Source organism: Triplophysa rosa, linkage group LG8, assembly GCF_024868665.1.
Source record: "Triplophysa rosa linkage group LG8, Trosa_1v2, whole genome shotgun sequence".
Lineage (NCBI taxonomy): Eukaryota > Metazoa > Chordata > Actinopteri > Cypriniformes > Nemacheilidae > Triplophysa > Triplophysa rosa.
Genome location: NC_079897.1, coordinates 8,173,212 through 8,199,966, shown reverse-complemented (window position 1 = coordinate 8,199,966; position 26,755 = coordinate 8,173,212). Strand labels below are relative to the sequence as shown.

At 38.7% G+C, this 26,755-nt stretch overlaps 1 protein-coding gene across 1 annotated transcript; it reads left to right on the top strand.

Annotated features, from left to right (window-relative positions):
• Window positions 1-23,144, top strand: bmper (BMP binding endothelial regulator). Its single transcript, XM_057339941.1, has 10 exons — window positions 1-375; window positions 909-999; window positions 2,567-2,649; window positions 2,843-2,942; window positions 10,857-11,101; window positions 11,216-11,320; window positions 13,094-13,139; window positions 13,838-14,164; window positions 20,794-21,130; window positions 23,043-23,144. The coding sequence occupies exons 1-10, from the start codon at window positions 346-348 to the stop codon at window positions 23,095-23,097; spliced, it is 1,419 nt and encodes a 472-aa protein (XP_057195924.1). The 5' UTR covers window positions 1-345; the 3' UTR covers window positions 23,098-23,144.
• Window positions 23,145-26,755: the final 3,611 nt, after the last annotated feature.

Below are 26,755 nucleotides of genomic sequence, written 5' to 3'. Positions count from 1 at the left end.
TCGTCCAGATACTGGAGAGAGAAAGCGATAGCGCGTTGGCGCTAAAATTGGAGAGAGAGAGAGTTTTACTCTTTTACTCAATGATGAATAAATTTACAGTTAATCCACGGGTCACATGCGTTCCGAACCGTAGAGCGCAATCTGCACCACTATACCGCAGGGGAGAGGAAACGCCCTTTGTAGAGTTGTTTGTCCGTTTAGGGCTGCTGTCCAAAACATGGCAGCGAATTCAATGTATGTAGGCCCGAAATATGGATTGTTTGATTTGACTATTTTCCCTCTCCTGCGGCAGGTTGTCAACTGAAAGAGAAGTCGTACAACAGCTCCCAATCTTGGATCAGCCCTATGAAGCCATGTGTCACATACAGCTGCCAGGTAGGCCTTATTGAGTTTTGAATAGTACTGACAGTTGTTAACAGTGGATACGCTTTCTCCACAGGGAAAATAAACCCTGTATCCCCATTTAGATCACAGAAACTTGCTAACTCTTAGGATTTGACTTATAAGTACCTGCTAGCTTGCCTCACAGAGTATCAGAGACTAACAAGAACGTGCTTGAGAAACAACAATTATGGTATAGAGTCGTATTCATGTGAGCATATTGGTCCCATTACCAAAAGTAGTGAATGATGAAAGACAGATATCTTCCAAATCACTCATTATGGTAAGCCTACCTGCATTCTAAATACAGTTGTGTTAAAAAACAACACATTTTGTTCAGTTAAGGACAACACATTTTCTGTTCCTTTTAATACTGTGTATTTTCTGTGTTGTCCCATTCATTTATTAAAAAAAGCTAAAATAACACATAATGTATAACACATACTTTTTAAGAGTGCACCTACAAATATCAAATACCTAGTTAGAGTAAGTTGAACATTAAATGTTAATGTTGTTTCTTTGGACAGGAAGGTGTCATTACTGAAGCGGAAATGAGGTGTGTTATTCACTGTATGAACCCCAAGATCCATCCAAAGAAATGCTGCCCATCCTGTCCAGGTTTGTGCATGTTATCACATTTCTGTGTAGTTCTTTCTTTAAAAAATATCTGAGGGCTTATCGAATACAACTTGAAGGGTTTTCTGGCTCAAAATGAAGCGGAGGTGGTGCCATCATGATCTTGTACACACGCACGTGTAGGCCTACAGCACCTTTAAGTGTTTCCCTTGTGGTTCACTGAGCTTTGAATCATTCACGGATATCTTATATTTGCTAGTGACTAAATAGGCTGTGTCCCAGTTCGGGGGCTGCATGCTTTGAAGGCTGCATTTTAAGACCGATTGCGTCACAGCAGTGCGACTGAAGCCTGGTAAGGCTGTCCCGATTCAAAGGTTGCTTCAAATGCTGCCCCAAAATTATTTCCGCGGGTTTTTAAGGATAGAACGAATGTATCCTTCACAGCTTAGGCTATCCCGAGATTCATTGCGCGCCTGTAACGGCTTGAAATTTTTAAATAATCATTCAAAACTTTAGTTAAATAAAAGTATGTAATTCACAAAAAAGGTCCATTTCAGTGTTTTAATATTATATGTGATGTTGTTAATTAACATTATTGATGCATTATTGTGTTTTAAATTTCTAAGGTTGGTTAATTTAATGTCTAAACGTTTTGAAACTTTAATTCAAAAATAAATAAACAGCAAATAACAGGCCGGCAGCCACCTCACGGTCGACTGCCGGCCACACGAACACATAAACAAACTTAACCTATTTCCTATTTCTTCTGATTTCGCTTTTCAAGGTTAAAGTTTACATATCTAAATCGTAAAAGTTCTTTTTTGGCCCGATTACATTTCTCCATGTTGCAAAAGGCGTCTACACCCTGAATTTATTGGGGCGTGATATGTAAATTACGATCGATTTCAGCCGCCGCATTTATCAAGGTATGATCATTCGTACGATGAGATTGCCGGCATACGAATGTTTGATGAATCACACGTGAACCCTGTCGTAAGATGATTTCTGTGCACGGATCTGCGCTCGTTTCCATGTTAGATTGGTAAACGAGGCCCCTTGTGTTGTCCCTTTCATTTATTGCACATAAAATGTGTTAAAATAACACTCAGGGCCAGATTTACTAAACAAGGCAAAATAGTGAGAGCGCAATTTCAAAAAGCGCCGATGGGAGTGGAAATTTCTGTGGATGAATTACTAACAAGGCATATTAAAAACACAGGCGCAATATCTCATTCCCACAACGCAATAGCCAAATTAGTGCAAGGTTTATGAGATGCTTTTTTGAGGCGTTAAATATAGCCTACAAATTCATATGTAGTAGGGTCAGTGCAGAAACACCTGTGTCCAAACCTTTTCAGCGCTAATTTTCACTGCATGTCTTTATTAAATACCCACAGTAGTTTTTTACGAAGAAAAAAAAAGTTAGCCCTGCCACAAGCTGTTAGTTAATCTGGCCCATAATTTGTTAAATAGCATAATAGAAACAATGTGTTAATATTAACACACCCTTTGTGTGTGAAAAATATATTTGTGAATAAATCTGTTTGAACTTAAGTATGCTCATTCCGATTCTTATCTGAGTTCTTGATCATACTTTGATTGTTTACAGGTTGTATTTTTGAGGGGCATTTATATGAAGAGCAAGAGGAGTTTCACCCTGAAGGGAACCCATGTATAACATGCATATGTGCTGTGAGTATGTCTGCAACAAAACTGTTTTGTTGCTTAAAGACTTTTAAAGCAAATATTTAAAATATGCTGCTCTTCTGAGTTTTGTTATTTGATTACCTCCTTTGAAAATGTTTGTTCTTTGATCATATCAGTGTTTCACAGCTGCACAACTTACTTGTGTAATATTACTATACATGTTATGTGTGTTTACTAGGGAGGTCAAAGCATGTGTTATAAAGTGGTGTGTCCTGTTCTGTCCTGCCCATCTCACCTCAGTCACACAGTGTCTGGACAGTGCTGTCCTAGATGTCATGGTGAGTTATTGTCACACAGTGGTTTTTAAAGGCTTTGTTGCAAAGGCTTCAGCCACTAACACCGACTTAAAGAATTAACTGTAACACACACTAGCTATATTGTTTGATGTGTTTTTGTTGAACATGTAACAAACAATCAAATCAATATCAAACAGCTGCTATAAGAATTAAATGTTTTATTCTACAAATTAATTAAGAATGAAAATGATGTATTGAAATAGATTTGTTTTCTATTTTCTGTCAGAGATAATGAACCTGAAAGTGAGGGGTATTTTACAAATGAATGCATTTGGACATAAATTCTAAATGAGAAGATATTGATAAATATTTATATATATGCATTGTTATGTGCACTAGAGATCAGTTTTGTTTCAAGAAGCTGGGGCAGTTCTGAGATACTTGGTTAAATCTGTATAAAATACAGTCTGTGCACTATGACACAGAGATGGCCACTGTGGTTAAATAAGTAAAATAACACCTGGTAATTTGGCATTCGCTTAAGAATAAACACTTAAAGTGGTCATATGGTTGCATTAGACACATACATTGCAAAAATTAAAGTGTCGGAACAAAAGCAAGTGTCTATCTAAAAGCAAATGCTCACCCAACTCAACTCAACTTTATTTATATAGCGCTTTTTACAATTTTCATTGTTACAAAGCAGCTGTACATAAGACATATTTACTATAAGCAAAACAATTAAAGTTGTACCTGCAAAAACAAGAAAAAGTTGAAAACACAGAAGACAGACATACCCACATACAAAACACTCCACACACACAATATGCACACGTACTAACACACATAGACATAGACACACACACACACAGACACGGACGCGCACACACACACACACGTACACAGACAAGTACGCGCACACACACACATGCTCAGTGAGAGCACACATTTAAGATAAAGGAGAGAGAAGCACAGGTCAAATATAACAGACTATAAATTCCTATATGCAATATTAATTAAGTAAAATTCTAAAGCAGCCCCCCCGGCCATTAACATTATTAACAGTACGCAAATGGTGGCGAGGAACCAAAACTCTAATCAAGAAAAAAAACCTCAGGAGAACCCAGGCCCAACCAGGGGATTCCAGTTCCCCTCTGGCAAAAGCTGCTGCCTCTGCACAAGCTCCAGAGAGCTTGCACAACAAGGCTAAATAAAATAAATAAACTTACTAATAAGGTAAATTATAGTTTAAGATTATCATTCATAATCTAATAGCATTTGAAATTTTGTGGTGAAGACGTGTCAGGTGACCGTGTCCTTCTTTATCCAGCTCTTATCATCTCAGCTCTTGTCAGGTCGCCGCTTCCCATTCTCCGCTCTACCATCAGGTCAGGCCATGAACTGCATCCTGCTCGCTGTGGTAACCTTGGAACAATGAGACAAGACTGGCTGAGAGTAGAGTATTGTTCTGCACTCTTTGATGCAACAAGTACATCAGTTGTGATTTTGGTTCCGGTTGATCTAACTAATGCAGCCTAAACCCTCAGAGGATTTATATTATGGAAGTGTAGTGTATGCAAGATTAAAAAGATGCGTCTTTAGTCTAGATTTAAACTGACAGAGTGTATCTGCCTCCCGGACAGTGCAGGGAAGACTATTCCAAAGTTTAGGCGCTAGATAGGAAAAGGATCTACCACCTGCACTTGATTTTGAAATTCTAGGTATTACCAACTGACAGGACGCCTGAGAGCGTAATGCACGTGAAGGACTGTAATACAAAAGGACCTGCCTGAAACGCCTCGTGTAACCACACCCCCACAAATCTACGGCAGTTCGTGGTATTTGACTAAGACCACCCAAATGCACACGCAAGTAAGGTGGGCGTACCTGTCAGTACAATTGCTTTGGAACCTGATGTTCCAAATATGGTAAGAGGCATTACATTTCCGTCACACGGTTGCAGTTTTCGACCAATCACTACGCACTGGTTAACTGGCCAATCATAGCACACCTCGCTTTTCAGAGCGATGAGCTTTGTAAAAAAATCACGCGTTTCCGAGAGGCGGGGCAAAGTGGGATACAAACATGCATGATATGTGGAAAATATAGCGTTTTTTAACCTTAAAGGGGTGGTGCAACGGTGTGTCATGCATTCTGACTTCTTTACAATGTTAAACGTGCTGTCTTCTCATGCTTAACATGGTCAACTTGTCAAAAAACGAGTTGGGCGTATTACGTAGTATTTCTGTGCTCGATACACTCCCCGAGCGATCGTACAGGTTTCAGAAAGTTTTTTTCGAACATATAAAACTGTTTCGTAACAATTTTTCTTAGTCCCTTAGAGAGCAGGAAAAGGAGCATGCGCAGACATTACTTTCACTTGTGTGCAGGAGAGAGAGAGCGCATACGTTCGCGAAGTTCAGGTGTTTGTTTGTTCACTGCATTTGGGTGATGAATGTTATATAAATGGTTGATATAATGCTGGATTTGGAGATCGTGTGAAACTGATATATGGAGCCATCCCAGCGCTAAAAGATGCCGGACATGAACCGCATGCGGTGAGTGAAACTGATGTCTGTGTTTTGTTGGCAATGGATGCGCATATGCTTTAGTTCAGCCTACCCTGCCCCCCGCACATGCTTATCGTACAGCTGTATCTATCTTTTATAAATGTGATCAAACTAAATACTCTTCGAAGATACGAAGTATGCAATACTACTGTATAGGTACTCAAGATTAATATGAGATTGGCAGAAACTGCGTGTGTTAGGGCCGCTTTAAATCATGTATACACATTGCATTACATCTAAAACAAACGATAATATTCGTTTTAGCCGTGTCATATAACCCCTTTGAAAAGGAAGAAAATTAAAAATCGTGAAGTAATCATTGAACCCCTCCAGAATCCAGATGAATTATTTTAGTTTCATTGAGTCAAGTGTTGTTATATTATTTATTTATTTTAAAGTTTACTTAATTAATATTACATATAGGAATTTATAGTCTGTTTAATATTTGAACTGTGTTTCTCTCTCCCTTATCTTAAATGTGTGCTTTAAATGTTTTGCTTATAGTCAATATGTTTTATGTACAGCTGCTTTGTAACAATAAAAATGGTAAAAAGCGCTATATAAATAAAGTTGACTTGACATATATATATACTCGTATCAGCAGTATTGATCTAACTTTTTTAAAATGCACAGATTTACCCATTATGCCTTGCGTTTGCCTGTAGGGGGATGTTTAAGACTTCCGGTTTGCCGCTTGATCTCATTAGTTAGCTAAAAAGCTATAAGATTTAATAATTACATTTTAGTATAACACAAAACATAATATCTGCAATTTTTATGTTTTTGAACTGTACTGTATTTGAATATATTTGAAAATGTAATTTATTTCTGTGATGACAGCTTCATTTTCATCATCATTACTCCAGTCCTTACTGTCACATGACCCTTCAGAAATCACTATAATATGCTGATATGCTGCTTATAAAGCATTTATTATTATTATTATTAATACTATTATTATTTATTAATGATCAATGTTTAAAACATTTTGTGGAAATTGTGATACTTTTATCAAGATTCTTTGATGAATGGTAAGTTTAAGGAACAGTATTTATTTAAATTTATTAATTTGATTTATTAAAGCTTTTATAATATAGAAATATAAAAAAACATTATAAATGTCTTTAATGTCAAATAGTAATAATAATAATAATAATAAATGTTTCTAATACGCTGCAAATCAACATATTGTAATGATTTCTGAAGGATCATGTGATGACTGGAGTAATGATGCTAAAAATTCAGCTTTGTCATGCCAGGAATAAATTATTTTAAATATAAAATACATTTGTGACGAGGGAGGCGTGACGAGAGCCGTGGGAGGAGCAAGCGAGGCCGGTGATGCGATTGATAATGAGCGTCAGCTGGGCGCCACCGGCCTCGTATCTCCCACGGAGGAGATCGGAAGCATAACAGGCCGAGCGGCAGGAGCATACAGCAAGAGAGGACCGGGCCCGGACAGTTAAGTTTTGTTTACGTTCGTGTGGCCGGCAGTCGTCCATGAGGGGCTGCCGGCCTGTTTTTACTGCTGTTTATTTATTTTTGATTAAAGTGTTTAAATGTTCGCCGGTTCCCGCCTCCTTCCTTCCCTACTTTGAACATTATTACAGTGGTGCCGAAACCCGGGAGGAAGGAGGGACATGCTGTCAAAGAGTCCTTGCCGCTGAGGGGGATCGCGGTGCCGAAGAGTTCAGGCAGCGCGGACAAGAGAAGTCCGCGAGCAGCTGCCCGAGGCGGTGGTGCTGGTGCGTGTGCCCGGACGGGGCGAAGACCTCGCGCCATGTCCTGGGTCTGAGGTGGGGTGGCTGCCATCCACGAGGGAGCGGAGAGGTCAGCCCCGCTTGCCGTGGGCCGGAGCCTGCAACTGTCCGCCGGATCGGGAAGGAGCAGGAAGCGGGGGACCTGCTGCCGGCTTCCCTCAGTCGGAGGAGCCACCGCCGGCCGCCAGGACACGAGGACCTCGCTGCTGTGCCCCTGGGTCTGAGGTGGGGTGGCTGCCTTCCGGGAGGGAGCAGAGGAGTCAGCCCCGCTTGCCATGGGCCGGAGCCTGCTGCCATCTGCCGCGTAGGGAAGGAGCAGGAAGCGGGGGACTTCCTGCCGGCTGCCCTCATCCGGAGGAGCCATCGCTGGCCGCCAGGGGGCAGAGGAGGAGCAAGGGAGCGTCCAGTACCACCGCATGGCACCGCCAGGAAGAGCCTCTAGGCTGGTTGAGGACCGAGCGACAGCGTGTCGGGGAACCGGACTAATTTTTTTTTCTCCCGCCCCTGGTGCTTCCGTCTCTGTTCTCTCGTCTCGTCGGTCCATACCCCCAGGCGCTGGGGCCATTGGGACTGGTCCCCCGGGGGGGAGTAGGCACAGTCCTGTGGGTACCCCCCGGGGCGATGGGGGTATGTGACGAGGGAGGCGTGACGAGAGCCGTGGGAGGAGCAAGCGAGGCCGGTGATGCGTTTGATAATGAGCGTCAGCTGGGCGCCACCGGCCTCGTATCTCCCACGGAGGAGATTGGAAGCATAAAAGGCCGAGCGGCAGGAGCATACAGCGAGAGAGGACCGGGCCCGGACAGTTAAGTTTTGTTTACGTTCGTGTCGCCGGCAGTCGTCCGTGAGGGGCTGCCGGCCTGTTTTTACTGCTGTTTATTGTTTATTTATTTTTGATTAAAGTGTTTAAATGTTCGCCGGATCCTGCCTCCTTCCTTCCCTACTTTGAACCTTATTACAACATTTTTACATTTATTAAAATACAAAGGAATTATTTTACAATGTAATTTTTTTTAATATTACTGAATTTATATAAATGCATTCTTGGTGAGCATAAGAGACTTTTCAAATTTTCAAAACTTTTGACATGCTTTGTAAGTTTTATTAAATGAAATAGACGTTATCAAAATTAGAGCCCTGCATTTCAGCTCAAGCTCGACGAGGCCCGACAAATTTATGCTCCTAGGGCCGGGCTTCGTGTCATGACTCTGCTTCATCATGTCATGTCTATTCTTGGTCTTGTAGCAGAGTCATGACAAAGCCTTAGGTTTTATGTGGAGAGAGAGATTGTTGACCTTTCAGCTTTCCATACTCTCTCTCTCTGGTGTCTCTGTTCCCGCCATCTCGTTTCCTCGTTAACTTTCCCTGAGTGTTTCATTACCCACACCTGCCCTGTGTCATTATCCCTCGTTTGTCTTGCCTTTATATTGCCCTCATGTTTCATTGTCTCATTGCTCGTGTATGTGTTTGTTCAACGTCCCCTGTCTTTGCTTCCCAGTGAGTCTCTTGACCTGTTCCTGCCTTGTTTTGCTTGTTAGTTTGATTATTACTTAGTTCTCGCTTTTGCCCCCTTGAGGGAAGTTTTTGTTTATCCATTTATATATATATTCTTAGTTCAGTTTTCCCCGTCGTGGGTGTTTTGTTTTGTTTCCTTTGTTGTCTTGTAAATAAAGTTTTTGTTAACCTCTTACACACCGCCTGCCTGCACTTGGGTCCTTCAGCCTCACGACCGTGACACTTCGGGCCAGTTTTCAAGTCATAGTTAAACCGGGCATTGGGGCTTTTTCACGGTGCCATGCCCAATGGCCATTGTCCCCACTCCCCCGCATGGCAGTATCACTTTGCTATCCGGACCAGAGCACGCTTACATTATTATGATGCAACTGATTTGAGTTAAACAGAAAGAAAACTGCACTCTCAGCACAACAGAGTAATGTTATGTTAGTGATTTATTATGTTTTCAACTTTATGCACGCATTGCGCAGACCCATCAGCTTATCATATAAAAGTAACACGAGAGCAATTAACGAAAGACAATTTTTCCGGCAGTACACACCAAATGGTCTGTGCAGAGCTGCTTGATGTCCGTGAAACTGAATATTTTGACCTGTTTGGGACACGGTGACACAGGGCAGCATGTAATCGTCATGCGTATGCATATACATATTTGTCTTACAGTTAAAGCCAAAGCTAAAGGAGGAATTTAAGCAGACTCATGCCCGTCATGCATTTATTGATTGGCAATCAAACTGTGTTCTGTGCCTGAGCAACAAACAAACAAAATACTCAAAACATTTTTCGAAACTAACGTAATAATAAAAAAACGAAATTTAATTTACAATTAAAAACAAAAATAAACTATTTAAATGGCTCCAACAGCTTAAACAGTCTCATTCACATCATGAATTAATGCGGAGGTACAAAAAAGAAAAAACACAGGCTTCAGTCGGACTCGGGCTGAGAATTCGTACAAGGGCCGGGCAACCCTGAGCGTTTTGGGCCAGGCTTGGGCCTAAATTTGGGTCCCCTGCAGGGCTCTAATCAAAATATGCACTCAAGTGCAAATATCAAAACAATCTTAATAACCATCACAGTAAACAATGGTGAAAATCTTCCACAGTGGTATGTGCCCTGCAATTGTCAGCTAAGCTGTAAGGCCTCAAATGATGTCTCTGAGACAACTTCTCTAATGGAGGGACAAAACACTTAAGTCAAGTGTAGAGCTTCAAAGCCTTTCAGCTCCACTCTTTATTAAGTTGTTATTTAAAATGTAGGTAAAGCCACTCTCACACTCTGTTGTGGAAACAACCAGTGTGTTTACTGCCTGCAAGAGGGATTTTCAGCTCTTTGGGGTGTATGCATTTGCAGGACCAGTGGTCTCAAAATGGTGAATGAACTCTGAATTTTCCCTACGATTGTGGAGCTGAAAAAAGAAGCAGAGTTCCTGTACTTCATTCTCAGCATATCGGAAATCACACTTTTCTGGCCAGTTAGAGGGATCCCATACTTTGATGAAGCAATAAGCCCCAAGAAGCAGTGGGTTACAGTGCATTTTATAACAGCTAAGCTAACAATTAACAACAGCTAATTGTTATTAGCTGTTATAAAATGCACTGTAACCCACTGTTTCGCGGGGCTTATGCTTTTATAAAACGGTTTTTCCATATGCGTAGCAAGGTTTCATATAATACAGTAAATAAAGTGATATTTAGGCTATGTAATGCGGTCAGCTGTTATAAATTGGGGTATTTTATAATGGCTTAGAACTCAGCTCAACCAATCAGAATCAAGGACCAGAACTGACCGTTTTATAATGTTCTTTAGAAAACTCTTATTTTGTTCTTTGCTATGATAACCAGACAGAAACCCAATTCTCCTCTCTAGACTTTTAGCCAAAGCATCAAAAAACAGTTGCTGATTGATGTCTCTGTCATTCTTCTACTCCTTTAAAAAACCTTCAGCTCTACTGCTCTCTGTGCCTCCTGTACTCGTAGACCAGGTATCTCAGCCATAGACTCAAAATTGCCATGTAAAAGCCACTGTTGATTCAGTTCTAAACGCACAACCTGACCTGACATAGCCAGCTTTCATGAGAATTGTAAAATAACAGTCATGTTTTTCTCCACTAGGTCAGAGAAAGGTGTTTGACCTGTCCCCTGGCAGCTGTCTGTTCCATAGTGAGGTCTATGAGAATGGTACATCCATCAGCTATGACAACTGTACAACTTGCATGTGTGTGGATTCTACAGTGGTATGCAGGAAGAAGTGCTCACCACCCGGCAGCTGTCATGGCCATGCATGCTGTGAAGAGTGTCAAACACATCTGAAGATAGAAGATGTGAAGTATTGTAGGGTGAAAAGCAAGATCTATAGGGTGAGTCATGAACATCAATAAATGAATAAAGCATGGGGAAAATCTTGTGTAGATCGAAAGATCTACTGTATTAAGAAATATGTATGATATATTTTTTGTAACTTCTTTGTTTAGGATGGTGACAGGTGGTCATCCGTGAACTGTTCTCTGTGCACCTGTGTTCAGGGCAATACTGAATGTAAGCCCAAGAACTGTGTTCCCATCACCAGCTGTCCCTCGGTAAGTTCATAGTTATTGTACCAAGATCGCTAACCTAGTCGGTAATGCAATACATACTGTATATACTAATAACATAAAATACACATTTTGAGTCCAAAATACAAACTTGAGGTCCATATCTGTTAGCATTTTGTAAAGCATTGTGGATCCAGTCCTCATTTTTGGGGGTAGTGTTGGGTGAAGGGGCTAAACATGTTCACTCTAAAAAAAATGGTGCTATATAGCACTAAAAGTGGTTCTTTGCTTGTAATCATAGGGGAACCACTTTTAGTGCTATATAGCACCATTTAGTGTTGACATCTTGATATTTGGGACAAAAGTTCCAGTCCTACAATGAAGGATCATATTTAGATAAACCAAAATAACAATATCATAAGAAAAATTATACGTGCAATAAAAAGTGCCATTAAAGTGCATTTAATTTTAGCACATAATCCTTGGGGTGATTTTTATATGCTCTTAAAAATAGAACCATTTTAAGCTCCCCAAAAGAACCATTCCATCTTAAAAGAACTATTTTTTATGAAAGTAAATCAGTAGCAAAATTTGAGATCATGTAGATTTGAATTTGGGAACTTGTAAAGTAAGTATTTGTGCTTGGACACTAAAATGTACACTCAATGTGAAAACTTGTCAATTAAAAAAGTTGAATGTTGAGGTTTGCACTCTTGGACAAAAATCACAAATCTGTGCTCTGAATTTGAAGTTGCAGAAAAATAGTCACAAATGTGTAAACCGACATTTACAAAAATACACTGACATTAGTAGAATGTAATGCAGTAAAGTAAGCCATGGTTAAGTGAGTTCATCTAGGCCAGTGGTCACCAACCCTGCTCCTGGAGATCGACCGTCCTGCAGACTGCAGCTCCAACCCCGCTTCAGCACACCTGTCTGTAATTATCCAGCAAACCTGAACACCTTGATTAGATAGTTCAGGTGTGTTTGATTGGGGTTAGAGCTGAAATCTTGAGGACGGTCGATCTCCAGGAGCAGGGTTGGTGACCACTGATCTAGGCCTATAAGTTACAAATAAAAGAAAGCTCTGTTGTAATCTACTTACCTCGTCATTACTACAATTCTTGAGAAGCACTGCTTACCTGTTACTGTTAAACACAACACACATATTTACACGTATTCCTACATTCAGATTTGAATTGCAACCTACAACCTTTCAAATCTGTCACTGCAGTTTCACATTTTCGCGCCTTAACTTTTGTTACTCCTTTCGCGATAAACCTGTTGCAAAACTAACTTTTGCACTTGAAAGCTCAAAAGCGAGAGAGAGAGATTGTGTAGAACGATGTCATGATATTATGAACTTTCTAGATTTTTTTGAGCGCACGTTCGAGACTCAGCACGTTCGAGACTCAGTTTGATTTCACTGGGTCTTCTATGCAAATCCACTGCTGTCCTTTAATACCGTCTATGCTTTAATGCAAATTCTTTAATGTACAGCTAGCCACGGATTATCCCGCTTATACCATCGTCATACCATTTGCCTAAACACAAGTTCAAGCTATTATTGATGTTTGCAGTGCACGGCTAAAAATTTTGGTCATTTTTGAGTTATGGCTCATTAGATCTAGCACTCTGTCTGGCCACTTTAAATCCAACACAGAGATAAAGTAGGGTGATGAATAAGGAATTGTATGATGTGTATATGCTGTGAAACTCCTTGAATTGAATAAACAATCCTGTTTGCACTGCTGCGTGATGAAGTCTTTATCTATATTAGTACTGTTTTAAGTGTTTTTGTTTTCATTTGTCTTTCAGAATAAAATTTTAAATCGCACCAGCTGCTGTCCTGTTTGCACAGATAGTAAGTTGCCTTTATTTAAATGATATGCTGAAGGGTCATTCTGTATCAAATCAACCAGATTTTGAATATTTCCCTGGCTCACGTTTAATTTTTTTATATTTTTACAGAAGCAAGACCAACATCAGTGATGAAAACCAAAATATTAAATGCCACTGATAAATAGTAACTGAGTTACCCACTCATTTGTAAAAGGAGGGGGGAAAATGCAATTTTCATCTGAAATTAGTACCCATATTAGAGGGGGTGACAATTACATGAGAAGTATGCCAGCAACATCATTTTATTTTTACATAGAAATTGGTAGATCTATTTGTAAAATCCTTTAACTTTAGCAACCCTTGATGCATTTTATGACAATAGTGACAAAAAAAGTGCTCTTTCCTTATTTTTTACAGTTTTTTTTTTACTAAATTTGCATGCCTGTAACTCAAGAAATGTTATACATAGATACTTTAATATGCTTTTAGATTCTTGTGCTTGACAAAACATAACAATCTGAGCCGGGGACCTCTGGTTAAGTTGACAAGAAATGACCCTGAAGTATTGTTCATTATTAGTTCATTTTAGCAGTTCAACTAATTGTTAATTAATACAACCTTATTGTTAAGTGTTACCAAACCACTTTTGCAGTCATTGGTAAATAACAGTTTATATTTGACCATCAAATATCCTCTTTATCATTCTCTCCATAACTACAGAGCCAGGCGTTTGTACGGTATTTGGAGACCCTCACTATAACACTTTCGACGGCCGCACCTTTAACTTCCAGGGCACGTGTAAATATGTGCTTACTAAAGATTGCTCCCCAGCAGCAAGCTTTACAGTGCTAGTGCGGAATGATGCACGTCACACACGCTCCTTCTCTTGGACCAAGTCAGTGGAGCTCCACACATCTGGCCTTAGAATTAGCCTCCACCAACACCTGACTGTCCGGCAAAATGGCACACGCATTTCTCTGCCCTTCCATAACACTGGGGTGCATGTTGATCTGGATGGATATCTGCTGAAACTCACCACCATTGCAGGTAACATTGATGTTATTTGCAGTTTTCATTGCATATTTTGTTGTTGTTTTGAACAGTTTGTCCTGTTTCAGTCTTCTGCAAGTAAATGCAAATAAAAAACAATATTTTAATTTGGAATTTAGAAGAAATGTTGTCCCTAGTTCACAGAATGAAATAAAAATGATGATTTAATTAAAGGCATACTTCACCCCAAAATTAAAATTCTGTCATCATTTACTCACCTCCGAGTTGTTCCAAATCTGTATAAATTTCTTTGTTCTGATGAACACAGAGAAAGATATTTGGAAGAATGTTTATAACCAGACAGATTTTGACTCCCATAGTAGGAAAAAAATACTTGATAACTTTTTTTTTTGTTCTGTTGAACACAGAGATGGGAAGTAATGAATTACAAATACTTCGTTACTGTAATTAAGTAGATTTTTCTGGTATCTGTACTTTACTCCACTATTTATTTGTCTGACGACTTTTTACTTTCACTTCTTACATTTTTACGCAAATACCTGTACTTTCTACTTCTTACATTTTCAAACCAGGCTCGTTACTTTAGTTTTAATCTGTATTTGATGCACAATCAATATTATTTCTTGTCATTGCGTGACTTTTTCAACCTAATGATAGGTCTGCCTAAAAGCCGAAGCGCTGTGTGAGGTGGCCACTAGCCAATCAAATGTAAGAAGGCGGGAGTTACTGTTTACAGAGCAAAGCGGTGACCAATCAAATCAAAGAAGACAGAGTAACTGTTCTCAGATCTCGAGCGTGATATTCTGCATCATGTGGTGACTGGTAGGGTTTTTTAGTGCGAAAGGACCAGATTTTAAATATGTAATTTAGCTATTTAGCTATTCGCATGTTCTACAAACATATACTTCACGAAAGATGTACTGTAGTTCTTTCAGAAGTTAAGGCAGCTCGTTAAGGTAAGCGCATTATTGTTGCTGTTGTTCATTAGTATGTATGAATTGCATGTTTTTTGCTATCGTGGTGTGTGCGTTAAGTTCATGAACGAGTGAAAAATACCTGCTCATTGCGTTGCTTTCGATGAACTAATTATAGTGGGCACTTTTGCACAAAAATGCGCTAATTTCCTGATTGCCATTTGAAGTGGTTTCTGGACATATCCTATTAGTCTTATTTTCTAATTTTCTTAATGCATTTGCCTTGTTTGATCTGTTTGATCTATTTTCCTGATTTTTATTATATTTTTTCATCTTGTCATGATTAAAATTATAAGGAAATAAAAAACGATCCTTATCAACGTTGATTGACATTGCAATAAAATACTATCACATTATTTTTGGAAGTTAAAATTTTGGGCTGCTTTTTGTTGGAGTGAGTAGGTTTTAGTGAGCCTTTGGGCTGGAAATCATCCACCTAATCTAGCAACACTGACATCAGTTTTCATGTTGAACGAGTGTAACGTACAATGTAAGAGGCTAAACATTTAATATTTTAAAGCGAGGCATAATTTCAAGAAATGTGTTTAACCAATCGAGAAAAACAGTAATGGTTACCAAGTAAATTGACTTGCCTAATTAATTATCTCTTTATTTCTCAGTTTTCTCTTTTTGACAAGATCTCACAAGTGTCTACAACCTTTGTATAATGATATGTCCATGAATGGTCTGTGCTTAAAATTTAAAGGGACAGTTAATCTAAAATTGAAAGCAGTGAAATTCTGTTATAAAATGTTTTGACAATCACAGTACCAAACAGTCATTTCCTGGCTGTTACGCATCGCAGACATAGGCTAGTAGTCTAAGAAGCTGCCACGGACCAAGGCGGAAGGCAACACAAAGAATAGCTAAAATTATGGTTGAGAACTTGAGACAAAGGGAATTCTGTCACAATTATTATCAATACGCTTGTCCTTTACACTCTTACCTTACATCATAATTGTATTATACATTTGTGTTTTTTTCCACTAGGTAGTGGCAAATAGATTTATTCCATCAGTCTTTTTTATGCTTGTGTTCTACATAATGGTAGTTCAGTTGTGAGGTACGAGCGTGACTCTAAAACAGGTAGTAGTATTGGCTACTTTTTACTTAAGTACATTTTAGAGCCCATATTTATACTTTTACTTGAGTAAACAAGTTTAGTCAGTACTTCAACTTTTACTTGAGTTCTTTTAAACATGAGTATCTGTACTTCTACTTAAGTAAAGGATGTGTGTACTTTTGCCATCTCTGGTTGAACACAAAAGAAGACATTTCGAAGAATTTAGGACAGCAAACAGTTCTGAGGCACTTTTGACTACCATCGTATTTTTTCCTACTATGGCAGTCAATGGGGGGCAAAATCTGGTTATAAGCATTCTTCCAAATATCTCTGTGTTCATCAGAACAAAGAAATTTATACAGATTTGGGACAGCTCTTTTTGATTTGGGACAGTGTGTAAATGATGACAGAATTTTCATTTTTGGGTGAAGTGTCCCTTTAAACACATACAAATAGTAAATTCAGAAAAACAGGAAAACTTAATTTTTTGTCTAAGGTTCTCCAGCACTCACTTGACTAATGAAATAAGAATGCAAAGGCGGAAGAGTTTCCCCTTTCTCCACTGGTGCAATGTGGTCTACATTGGCATAACTTTTGTCATTTTTTAGTGTGTATACTGTATATCAGTGGCTTAACTTTGTTTTGAAAAATGGTGGGAACAATAAAAGACTGATCCTGCCCCCCAGGATCGGTTAAACCAATGAAACGCAATACGTTTATAAAGACAATTTTTTAGATAATAACTCTGTGGGAATGGACTCTTAGTCACAGTGGGCAAGCACATGCCCCTCAGGTCCATCCATTGGGTCCACTGCGATTTTCAACTTTAGCTCTTAGAGGTTCCAAAACTCTGGGTCGCGCTGTTGGCTGTGGTGCATTACAGCGTTTTAATGTGTAAAATGCATTGGCCCTTTGAGACTATACAACAGTCATCATGTATTTCATGAACCGAATGTTTATTTAAAGAACACGGCATGCAATATTGCCTTACAGATAGTTATAAAACATTTCAAAGCATACTTTAATGTAAATTTAATCAATATTTATAACCACAATTGCAATAGGCCTATAATGGGGAATAATATAAACAATAATGATTTTTGGTTATTTAAAGAGCGCGTTAGGTATATGCGCCTATAAGCGGGTGCACAACGTTCATACACTCTGCTTATTACAGAGGGACGTGCAGCAGCACGCAAACGTGCCAAATATAAAAAATAAAAGGATTACTATGTAAAAGATTATTATTGTGTACATAGGATAAAAATCTGGCTTGTCCTGTAGATGGTGCACGTATTAACCTTGTGCACGAGCAGATGCGTTTCCTCTCTGGAGAAGCATTGAGTCTTTGGCTTGCTAGTGCAACTGGCTTGAGACTCTGATTGGTTTACTGCACGTTCCCAGCCAACAATTTTTGGTTCCCAGAACGTTCCCCTAACGTTAGTTTTTGGTTCCCAGAACGTTATTTTCTAAGTTTCGTTTTTGGTTGTCCAGGGAAGTTTTATTTACGTTAATAGAACGTTAGTAACGTACTGGGAACCAAAAACTAACGTTAAAACTAACCATCATATCCCGTTACCCTAACGTTATAGAAACCATGAAACTAACGTTTTATTTCCGTAAAGATAACCAAAAACAAACCTTAAAAAAACTTTCTGGGAACCAGAAACTAACGTTAGGGGAACGTTCCCAGAACGTTAGCCTAAAATATTTTTTTCGGTCCGTTTACACGTCAGTAATGAATACATCCATGCTGTTTTTATCCATCGCTTGTCTAACGTTAATCTAATTAAAATAAGTAAAATGCATCATCCCACACAATATGGAGGATGAAATCAATGCATTAGATTATTCTTTTAGCCTAATAATTCCCTTTTCATCACTGAAGTAGCCTAATTTTCGATTTAAACAGCACAGTATATCATTTCTAATAAAACCACACTGTGTGTAGGCCCACCTCAACATCAGACATTATAGATATCGAAATAAAATAACCAATGACATCAACACAATATTTAAAGCAGATTTTTATTGCAGAAGAATAAACATTTAATTATCTTCAGGCTAACAATATTCTTGTCTCACCACAGAAGTATAGCGCGTCTCCATCTTTAGATATAACAATCAAAAGCCCTGAGTTTCAGTCCTTTCATCATGGTATGTTGATTTAGATGTGTCAAATCAATCGAAAATCACGAAAATATAAGTCTACTCTCAAATCTGTACGGTTTTAAATAAAAAATTAAAATAAATAAACCGCTAAACTAATGTGTTAGTCGGTGAGGTAAAACGAAATGACCGTTAATCAGAGCGGAGAATGCACGTGCTCGAGCGCACACACATCTAGTACCAGACAACCACACTAAAGAAATACACATGGATATAGATGATTGTATTTTCATTTAGCTTAACTAGTTTATTATTTTCAGCCATTAAAGGGCACATTTATTAATTTCATTTGGTTTTCAATGTGATCTTATAATTTATGTATTGCACATGTCACTGACGTTTACCAGTTTTGACTATTTTTACCATAAAAAATAGCAAAAAAAGAACCATCAGGGAACGTTACTTTCTGGTTATTTTCTGGTTGCAAAAAAATAACCAATAAATAACCATCAGAGAACGTTATTTTCTGGTTATTAAAAAAACCAGCTTGCAACGTTCTGGGAACGTTATTTTCTGGTTGCAAAAATAAACATCAGAGAACGTTATTTTCTGGTTGCAAAAAATAACCAATAAATAACCATCAGAGAACGTTATTTTCTGGTTATTAAAAAAAACCAGCCTGCAACATTCTGGGAACGTTATTTTCTGGTTGCAAAAAAACCCCTGAAAAGAACGTTCTTAGAACGTTATTTTTTGGTTCCCAAAAAAATAACCAAAAGGGAATCAAAAACGAATGTTAGGGGAACGTTCTGTGTTTGCTGGGTTTCTCCCAAAACACACCAATTACTCATCAAGAGAATAAGGACAACCCTTTTAGATCATGCGCTGGACACGCTGACCATTTTTCCTGTTGTTAAACTAGATTCGGATTGTGCACTTTAGACCAGGGGTTCCCTAACTTTTCAGCCCACGACCCCAAAATAACAGTGCCAGGGACTCGAGACTCCCACTATCCTCGGAGGTGGGTAAAGTATACAAACATTGCGCGCAAGTGTGCACCACTGCACATGCACTTATTAGGTATATTCAAACACGCTAATGCAACACAAACGAACACAGTCGAACATAATGGCTACATTCAAACTGTCACTATATATACAAATCCGATTTTTGGGCATATCCGATTGAAATCCGATCATATTTAGTGTGAATATATCATATATCAAGTGTGAACAGCAAAAAATCACATGAAATTTACAAATCTGTTTCAGGCTACATTCATATATGGTTTCTCGAAATCCATTTCAGTCTGACCGCTCAGATCGGATTTGAGTAGCTTTTGTCTTACGTTACGTTCTCGCGCCACATGAAACGCCACGTTGAAACGTAAGCACGTCAGACGTCTTTTCTGCTGCTATGTTGTTGTCTGTGTGCTGCAGGAGACGCGAGCACTGAATAAAGCCACGCATACCAGCTTCATACACTTCAGCAGCAGGTTCATTACACATGGTAATACAGTGCAGTCGCTACACACCATCATATTGTAAGAAAAATGAACCGTGGTCGAATCTACACAGCGCTGCTCAGATTGATCAGCGTATGACATCACCATACTAAGAGAGCGACACACAGAGCAGTGTGCTGTGGAATCGATCTCACGGTATTGCGATGTCATACACCGATCGGTCTGCACAGCGATGCAGGAAGTTAAACGCTCCCTGTCATTGCCATAGAAACCAAATCAGATATTGCAAAAAAGCACCACGGGACACTCAAATCGGATCTGAACAGTTGCTATGTGGACAATCAATCATTTAAATTAATTTCAATCGGATATGCACAAAAATCTGATTTGAGGTGACAGTCTGAACGTAGCCAATATGACTTTATAGTTATTTACTCAATATATTACTTGTTGTTATACATAAACCATGAACTATTACTACAGATGGTCAAATTTCATCAAACTGATTCGAGTGCTGATGAATGTCCTCTTTCCAAATAAAAATATCCTTAATTTAAAGCCTGAAAAATAATCTGCGTGCACATATGAAGGTTTAACGTGGTGCTGTTTGACTTGTTGAACCTAACCTAATGCGGTTGCTAATGTGACCATCTCAGGGGTCACGATCGAGGGGGAGGAAATTCCAAAGGCTGATGGCTTTTTATTTGCATGGTTTTATTTTTAACTTAACTAATATTTTTATATTTTGTTACACTTATTGATTAAATGGGCTATTCCTAATTTAAAAAAAGATTTCTGGAAATCATCTTGCAACCCCACCTGTGTGGCCTTGTGACCCCCCGGGGGTCCCGACCCCTACTTCGGGAACTCCTGCTTTAGATCATGCGCTTAGGTCATTAAAATAGAGCCCTATAAGTTAATATGAATCATCACAGAAAGTCACCGAAATTTTTTAAACATATTTTAAAATACATACATGTACATGCCCAAATACTTCCAAATGCACTTTTTTGTGCTCTCATATCTTTATCTTTATCTTGGCTGTGTCCAAAAGGGTTGGAGATCACATGGGATGGGGACAGCCTGGTAGAGGTGGTCGCAGCACCACATCTCAAGGGGCGGCTCTGTGGGCTATGTGGAAACTACAATGGTCAAAGGAGAGATGACACTCTAGGTGGAGATGGCCATTTGAAGTTTGATGTGGATGAATTTGCAGAGTCATGGCGAGTAGAGGACAATGAGGTGTGTGAAACACCAAACCGCAGGACAACGTCCTTCCTGTGTCCTGGCACAATAAAAGTGAAGCTTCGTGCAAACAGAGCATGCCAGAAACTTAAGTCCTGGGAATTTCAGAGATGTCATTCTGCTGTGGACTTCACATCCTTTTACAGGTGACCTCCCCAATCATATTTCATTATTCAACAAATTTTGTGAAGCTACACCAAAAATGTTCACCATTTGAATCTTTGGCGCAAAGATTTTTCTTAGCAGATTAAGCACATAAATGAGATGGCACATCTACAGGTGCTGGTCATATAATTAGAATATCATCAAAAAGTTTATTTATTTCACTAATTCCATTCAAAAAGTGAAACTTGTATATTATATTCATTCATTACACAGAGACTGATATATTTCAAATGTTTATTTCTTTTAATTTGATGATTATAACTGACAACTAATGAAAATCCCAAATTCAGTATCTCAGAAAATTAGAATATTACTTAAAACCAATACAAAGAAAGGATTTTTAGAAAAAAAGATCTGGAGATGCAGAAATCTGCATCTCCATAAAGTTGGTCAGCAGCAGGAAGCATCAGAAGCGTCTCGCCTGGGCTAAAGACAAAAAGGACTGGACTGCTGCTGAGTGGTCCAAAGTTATGTTCTCTGATGAAAGTAAATTTTGCATTTCCTTTGAAAATCAGGGTCCCAGAGTCTGGAGGAAGAGAGGAGAGGCACAGAATCCACGTTGCTTGAGGTCAAGTGTAAAGTTTCCACAGTCAGTGATGGTTTGGGGTGCCATGTCATCTGCTGGTGTTGGTCCACTGTGTTTTCCAGGAAGTTTTAGAGCACTTCATGCTTCCTGCTGCTGACCAACTTTATGGAGATGCAGATTTCATTTTCCAACAGGACTTGGCACCTGCACACAGTGCCAAAGCTACCAGTACCTGGTTTAAGGACCATGGTATCCCTGTTCTTAATTGGCCAGCAAACTCGCCTGACCTTAACCCCATAGAAAATCTATGGGGTATTGTGAAGAGGAAGATGCGATATGCCAGACCCAACAATGCAGAAGAGCTGAAGGCCACTATCAGAGCAACCTGGGCTCTCATAACACCTGAGCAGTGCCACAGACTGATCGACTCCATGCCACGCCGCATTGCTGCAGTAATTCAGGCAAAAGGAGCCCCAACTAAGTATTGAGTGCTGTACATGCTCATACTTTTCATGTTCATACTTTTCAGTTGGCCAAGATTTCTAAAAATCCTTTCTTTGTATTGGTCTTAAGTAATATTCTAATTTTCTGAGATACTGAATTTGGGATTTTCATTAGTTGTCAGTTATAATCATCAAATTAAAAGAAATAAACATTTGAAATATATCAGTCTGTGTGTAATGAATGAATATAATATACAAGTTTCACTTTTTGAATGGAATTAGTGAAATAAATCAACTTTTTGATGATATTCTAATTATATGACCAGCACCTGTATAAAATAAATCAAAAAACTTGTTAAATTCTCAAATATATCAGCTGTATGAGTTGTGTCCAATCAATTGTATATGTGAATAGTACTATACTTTGGCATCATGACCTACACAACCGCCTCAGCTGTGATTTATAATAAAGCACAGCTTCTCATACCGTATTGCTTACATAACTACATACATACATACCCATTACACAAACAGATATATGCAGTCTAGCTCAATCACATTGAGTTAACTACAACAATAAATTGTTTTTAAACAAATGAAATGCAGATATTTAAGTTGAAATTACACACAATTCAATACACAACTTTAAGGTTTTAAAACTTGTGACTAGGTCTTGCAGGTATTGATAGTGTTCAGTGTAAATGCCCATTCACACCAAGTACAATAACTATATAACTATATATAACTATAACGTTTTACAAATTGTTCTAAGCTTAAGAGAACAAATTAACAATAAGATACATACATTATTGGAATCACTTTCTCATTCATAGTGCATTATTCCGTTTTATTTTTCCAGGTTTGTTTTTTCATTAATTAAAGTCTCTTTGTGGTTCCTCACTCTACATATGTTACTGCCCTTAGGTCATGTGTAACAGACATGTGTGAATGTCCAGTGCATAAGAAACTGCTACTGTGAGTCATTTCATAGCATATACTCGAGCATGTGAAAGAGAGGGAATACACCGTGCAAGCTTGGAAGCACAATACACTCACCTAAAGGATTATTAGGAACACCTGTTCAATTTCTCATTAATGCAATTATCTAATCAACCAATCACATGGCAGTTGCTTCAATGCATTTAGGGGTGTGGTCCTGGTCAAGACAATCTCCTGAACTCCAAACTGAATGTCAGAATGGGAAAGAAAGGTGATTTAAGCAATTTTGAGCGTGGCATGGTTGTTGGTGCCAGACGGGCCGGTCTGAGTATTTCACAATCTGCTCAGTTACTGGGATTTTCACGCACAACCATTTCTAGGGTTTACAAAGAATGGTGTGAAAAGGGAAAAACATCCAGTATGCGGCAGTCCTGTGGGCGAAAATGCCTTGTTGATGCTAGAGGTCAGAGGAGAATGGGCCGACTGATTCAAGCTGATAGAAGAGCAACTTTGACTGAAATAACCACTCGTTACAACCGAGGTATGCAGCAAAGCATTTGTGAAGCCACAACACGCACAACCTTGAGGCAGATGGGCTACAACAGCAGAAGACCCCACCGGGTACCACTCATCTCCACTACAAATAGGAAAAAGAGGCTACAATTTGCACGAGCTCACCAAAATTGGACAGTTGAAGACTGGAAAAATGTTGCCTGGTCTGATGAGTCTCGATTTCTGTTGAGACATTCAAATGGTAGAGTCAGAATTTGGCGTAAACAGAATGAGAACATGGATCCATCATGCCTTGTTACCACTGTGCAGGCTGGTGGTGGTGGTGTAATGGTGTGGGGGATGTTTTCTTGGCACACTTTAGGCCCCTTAGTGCCAATTGGGCATCGTTTAAATGCCACGGCCTACCTGAGCATTGTTTCTGACCATGTCCATCCCTTTATGACCACCATGTACCCATCCTCTAATGGCTACTTCCAGCAGGATAATGCACCATGTCACAAAGCTCGAATCATTTCAAATTGGTTTCTTGAACATGACAATGAGTTCACTGTACTAGAATGGCCCCCACAGTCACCAGATCTCAACCCGATAGAACATCTTTGGGATGTGGTGGAACGGGAGCTTCGTGCCCTGGATGTGCATCCCACAAATCTCCATCAACTGCAAGATGCTATTCTATCAATATGGGCCAACATTTCTAAAGAATGCTTTCAGCACCTTGTTGAATCAATGCCACGTAGAATTAAGGCAGTTCTGAAGGCGAAAGGGGGTCAAACACCGTATTAGTATGGTGTTCCTAATAATCCTTTAGGTGAGTGTACATCATAATTAAAAAATATATAATAATAATATTGGGGGGGAAATAAGAGAGTATATGGTATTAAGATACATGGTATTATTGCAAGTTTTTCTCTATGCAATGTACACTGATGAAATCTAACTTAAATAAATGCTATGTTGGATTGTCAGTAACAGTCAGTTACTTAATTGTAGTATATTTAAGTATATTACTATGTTAAATATTGTTATCAGGACTGGGAACCTAAAATTACAATATACCAGAACAATTTTCAAATAATACCAAAAGGTGCATGACAACTACATACACCTGACACTCACCTGACACAAACTAACACTGGTTGGTTAACATGATATAACATGAACAAGTGCGCTTTGAATGGAATGGAAAGTTGATTAAAACGTGTTTTAGGGTTGTAGTTAAGTGCAAAAAGAACTTGTGGGAAAAATGTCAAAGGAACATAAAAACCTGCTCCATGAGCTTATAATAAGATTCTGTTTCTTTTCTGCTCCAGCTACACAGTGCAAACATGGTGCAGTCTATGACACGTGTGGACCTGGCTGCACTAAAACCTGCAGTAACTGGAATGAGATTGGCCCCTGCCACAAGCCCTGTATTGCTGGTTGCCACTGTCCAGCCAACCTAGTCCTTTTTCAGGGCCACTGCATTAAATCTACATCATGCCCTGGGCAATTAGCCACATGACGTCGGAAGAAGAGGGTTGCGTGAGGTCCAGACAAACACCGGTGAAGAGGGCCGGGAGTTCTATTCTGGCAAACAGGACTATAGGCTACTCAGTGATACAAACTGTGCATCTGCTATTGGCCGATCAGATGCTTCATTAACCACTTTTACCCATGTGAGTCAGGATTCTCTCATCATGAGACTTGCTTTCAGTGACCTCGATAAGGATTTGCTGGTAAAACTGAATTCATAGTGCCTTTCCAACTTTATGGAAATTAATTTAAGAGTTAACTGCTTAAATATGCAACAACAAGAGGATGGAGTAAAAGGGACCTGAGCTGGACATTGTTAAATAGGTGAAATATGTAGTAGTGTTACCCATTCATTGAGTCATTTATTAGTATTTAACATTTTCTTTTTGACTGAAAGGGAAACTATTTATGTTTTTGTTGTTTATTTTATAAGTTGGAACTCAAATGTGACAACATTATAGAAAGATGTACTGTACTTGTCTAGTTCAGTGTAATCATGGTGTTATCATAACTGTACATTACCTAATGCGATTCTATATAAAGAGTATAAAGCCTTGCAAAGTAAAAATCAGTGGTATCAAGTTAGTTAAAGGGACAGTTCACCAAAAAAATCTACCATTTATCTACCCTCAAGTTGTTACAAATCTGTATACATTTCTTTGTTCTGATGAACACCGAGAAAGATATTTGGAAGAATGCTTGTAACCAAACAGTTCTTGGCCACGATTGACTACCATAATAGGAAAAATTACAATGGTAGTCAAGTGCTTTTTTTCAAGTTTGCTTTCCTAAATTCTTCAAGTTATCAACAGATCAAAGGAATTTATAAAGCAATATTTTCCTACTGATGACAGAATTTTCATTTTTGGGTGAACTGTTCATTTAAGTATTTCTCAGGAACTTTGCAACAGCATCAAGTCAAGCATATTTTTCATATACTGTTGTTGAACAAATCAAATCTTCTACATAAAAATGTCTGAAATAAAATATATTTTTTCACACATCATATTTTAAATATCATACAAGTGTATTTTTTGCTGTTACTGTTTAATCCCAGTGTCACATTAGTATTGTAGGAATTTTTCTAGACCATGTGGTTTGTTTATAAAGGAAAGCACATATGAGCAAATAGTTTTTTTAAGGACACTAATTAGTTCAGTATATTTTCATACATAAAAAGCAAACATATTGACATAACATACACTACTAACTGTGACAAGACTGATATAGAGCACAGAGGGCCAGAGTACTGTCGGGATTTACTAAAGACATGCAGTGAAAATTAGTAATGAAAACGCATGGACAATTGTTTTTGCAAGTGACCTTATTGCATATGAATTTGTAGGAGTGTCCCTTTCAGACACAAAATGTATGGGAGGAGAGTATTTAAATGAATCACGCAACATGATTTACTAAGGTTTGTGCTCCTGAAATTACTGGTATTTACAGCATTATTTAACAGCAAAAAAAAGTCTTCAACCCTGGACTAATTTGCACTGCTCTTAGTGGAATGCGTTGGTCATATATTGTGCCTGTGCTTTTTAATGTGTGCCTTGTCTTAAAATCACCCACAGAAATTTCCACTCCCATCGGCACTTTTTTGAAATTCAATTGTATTTTTATTGCACTTTTTACTATTTTCATCATTGCACAGCAGCTTTACATTTATT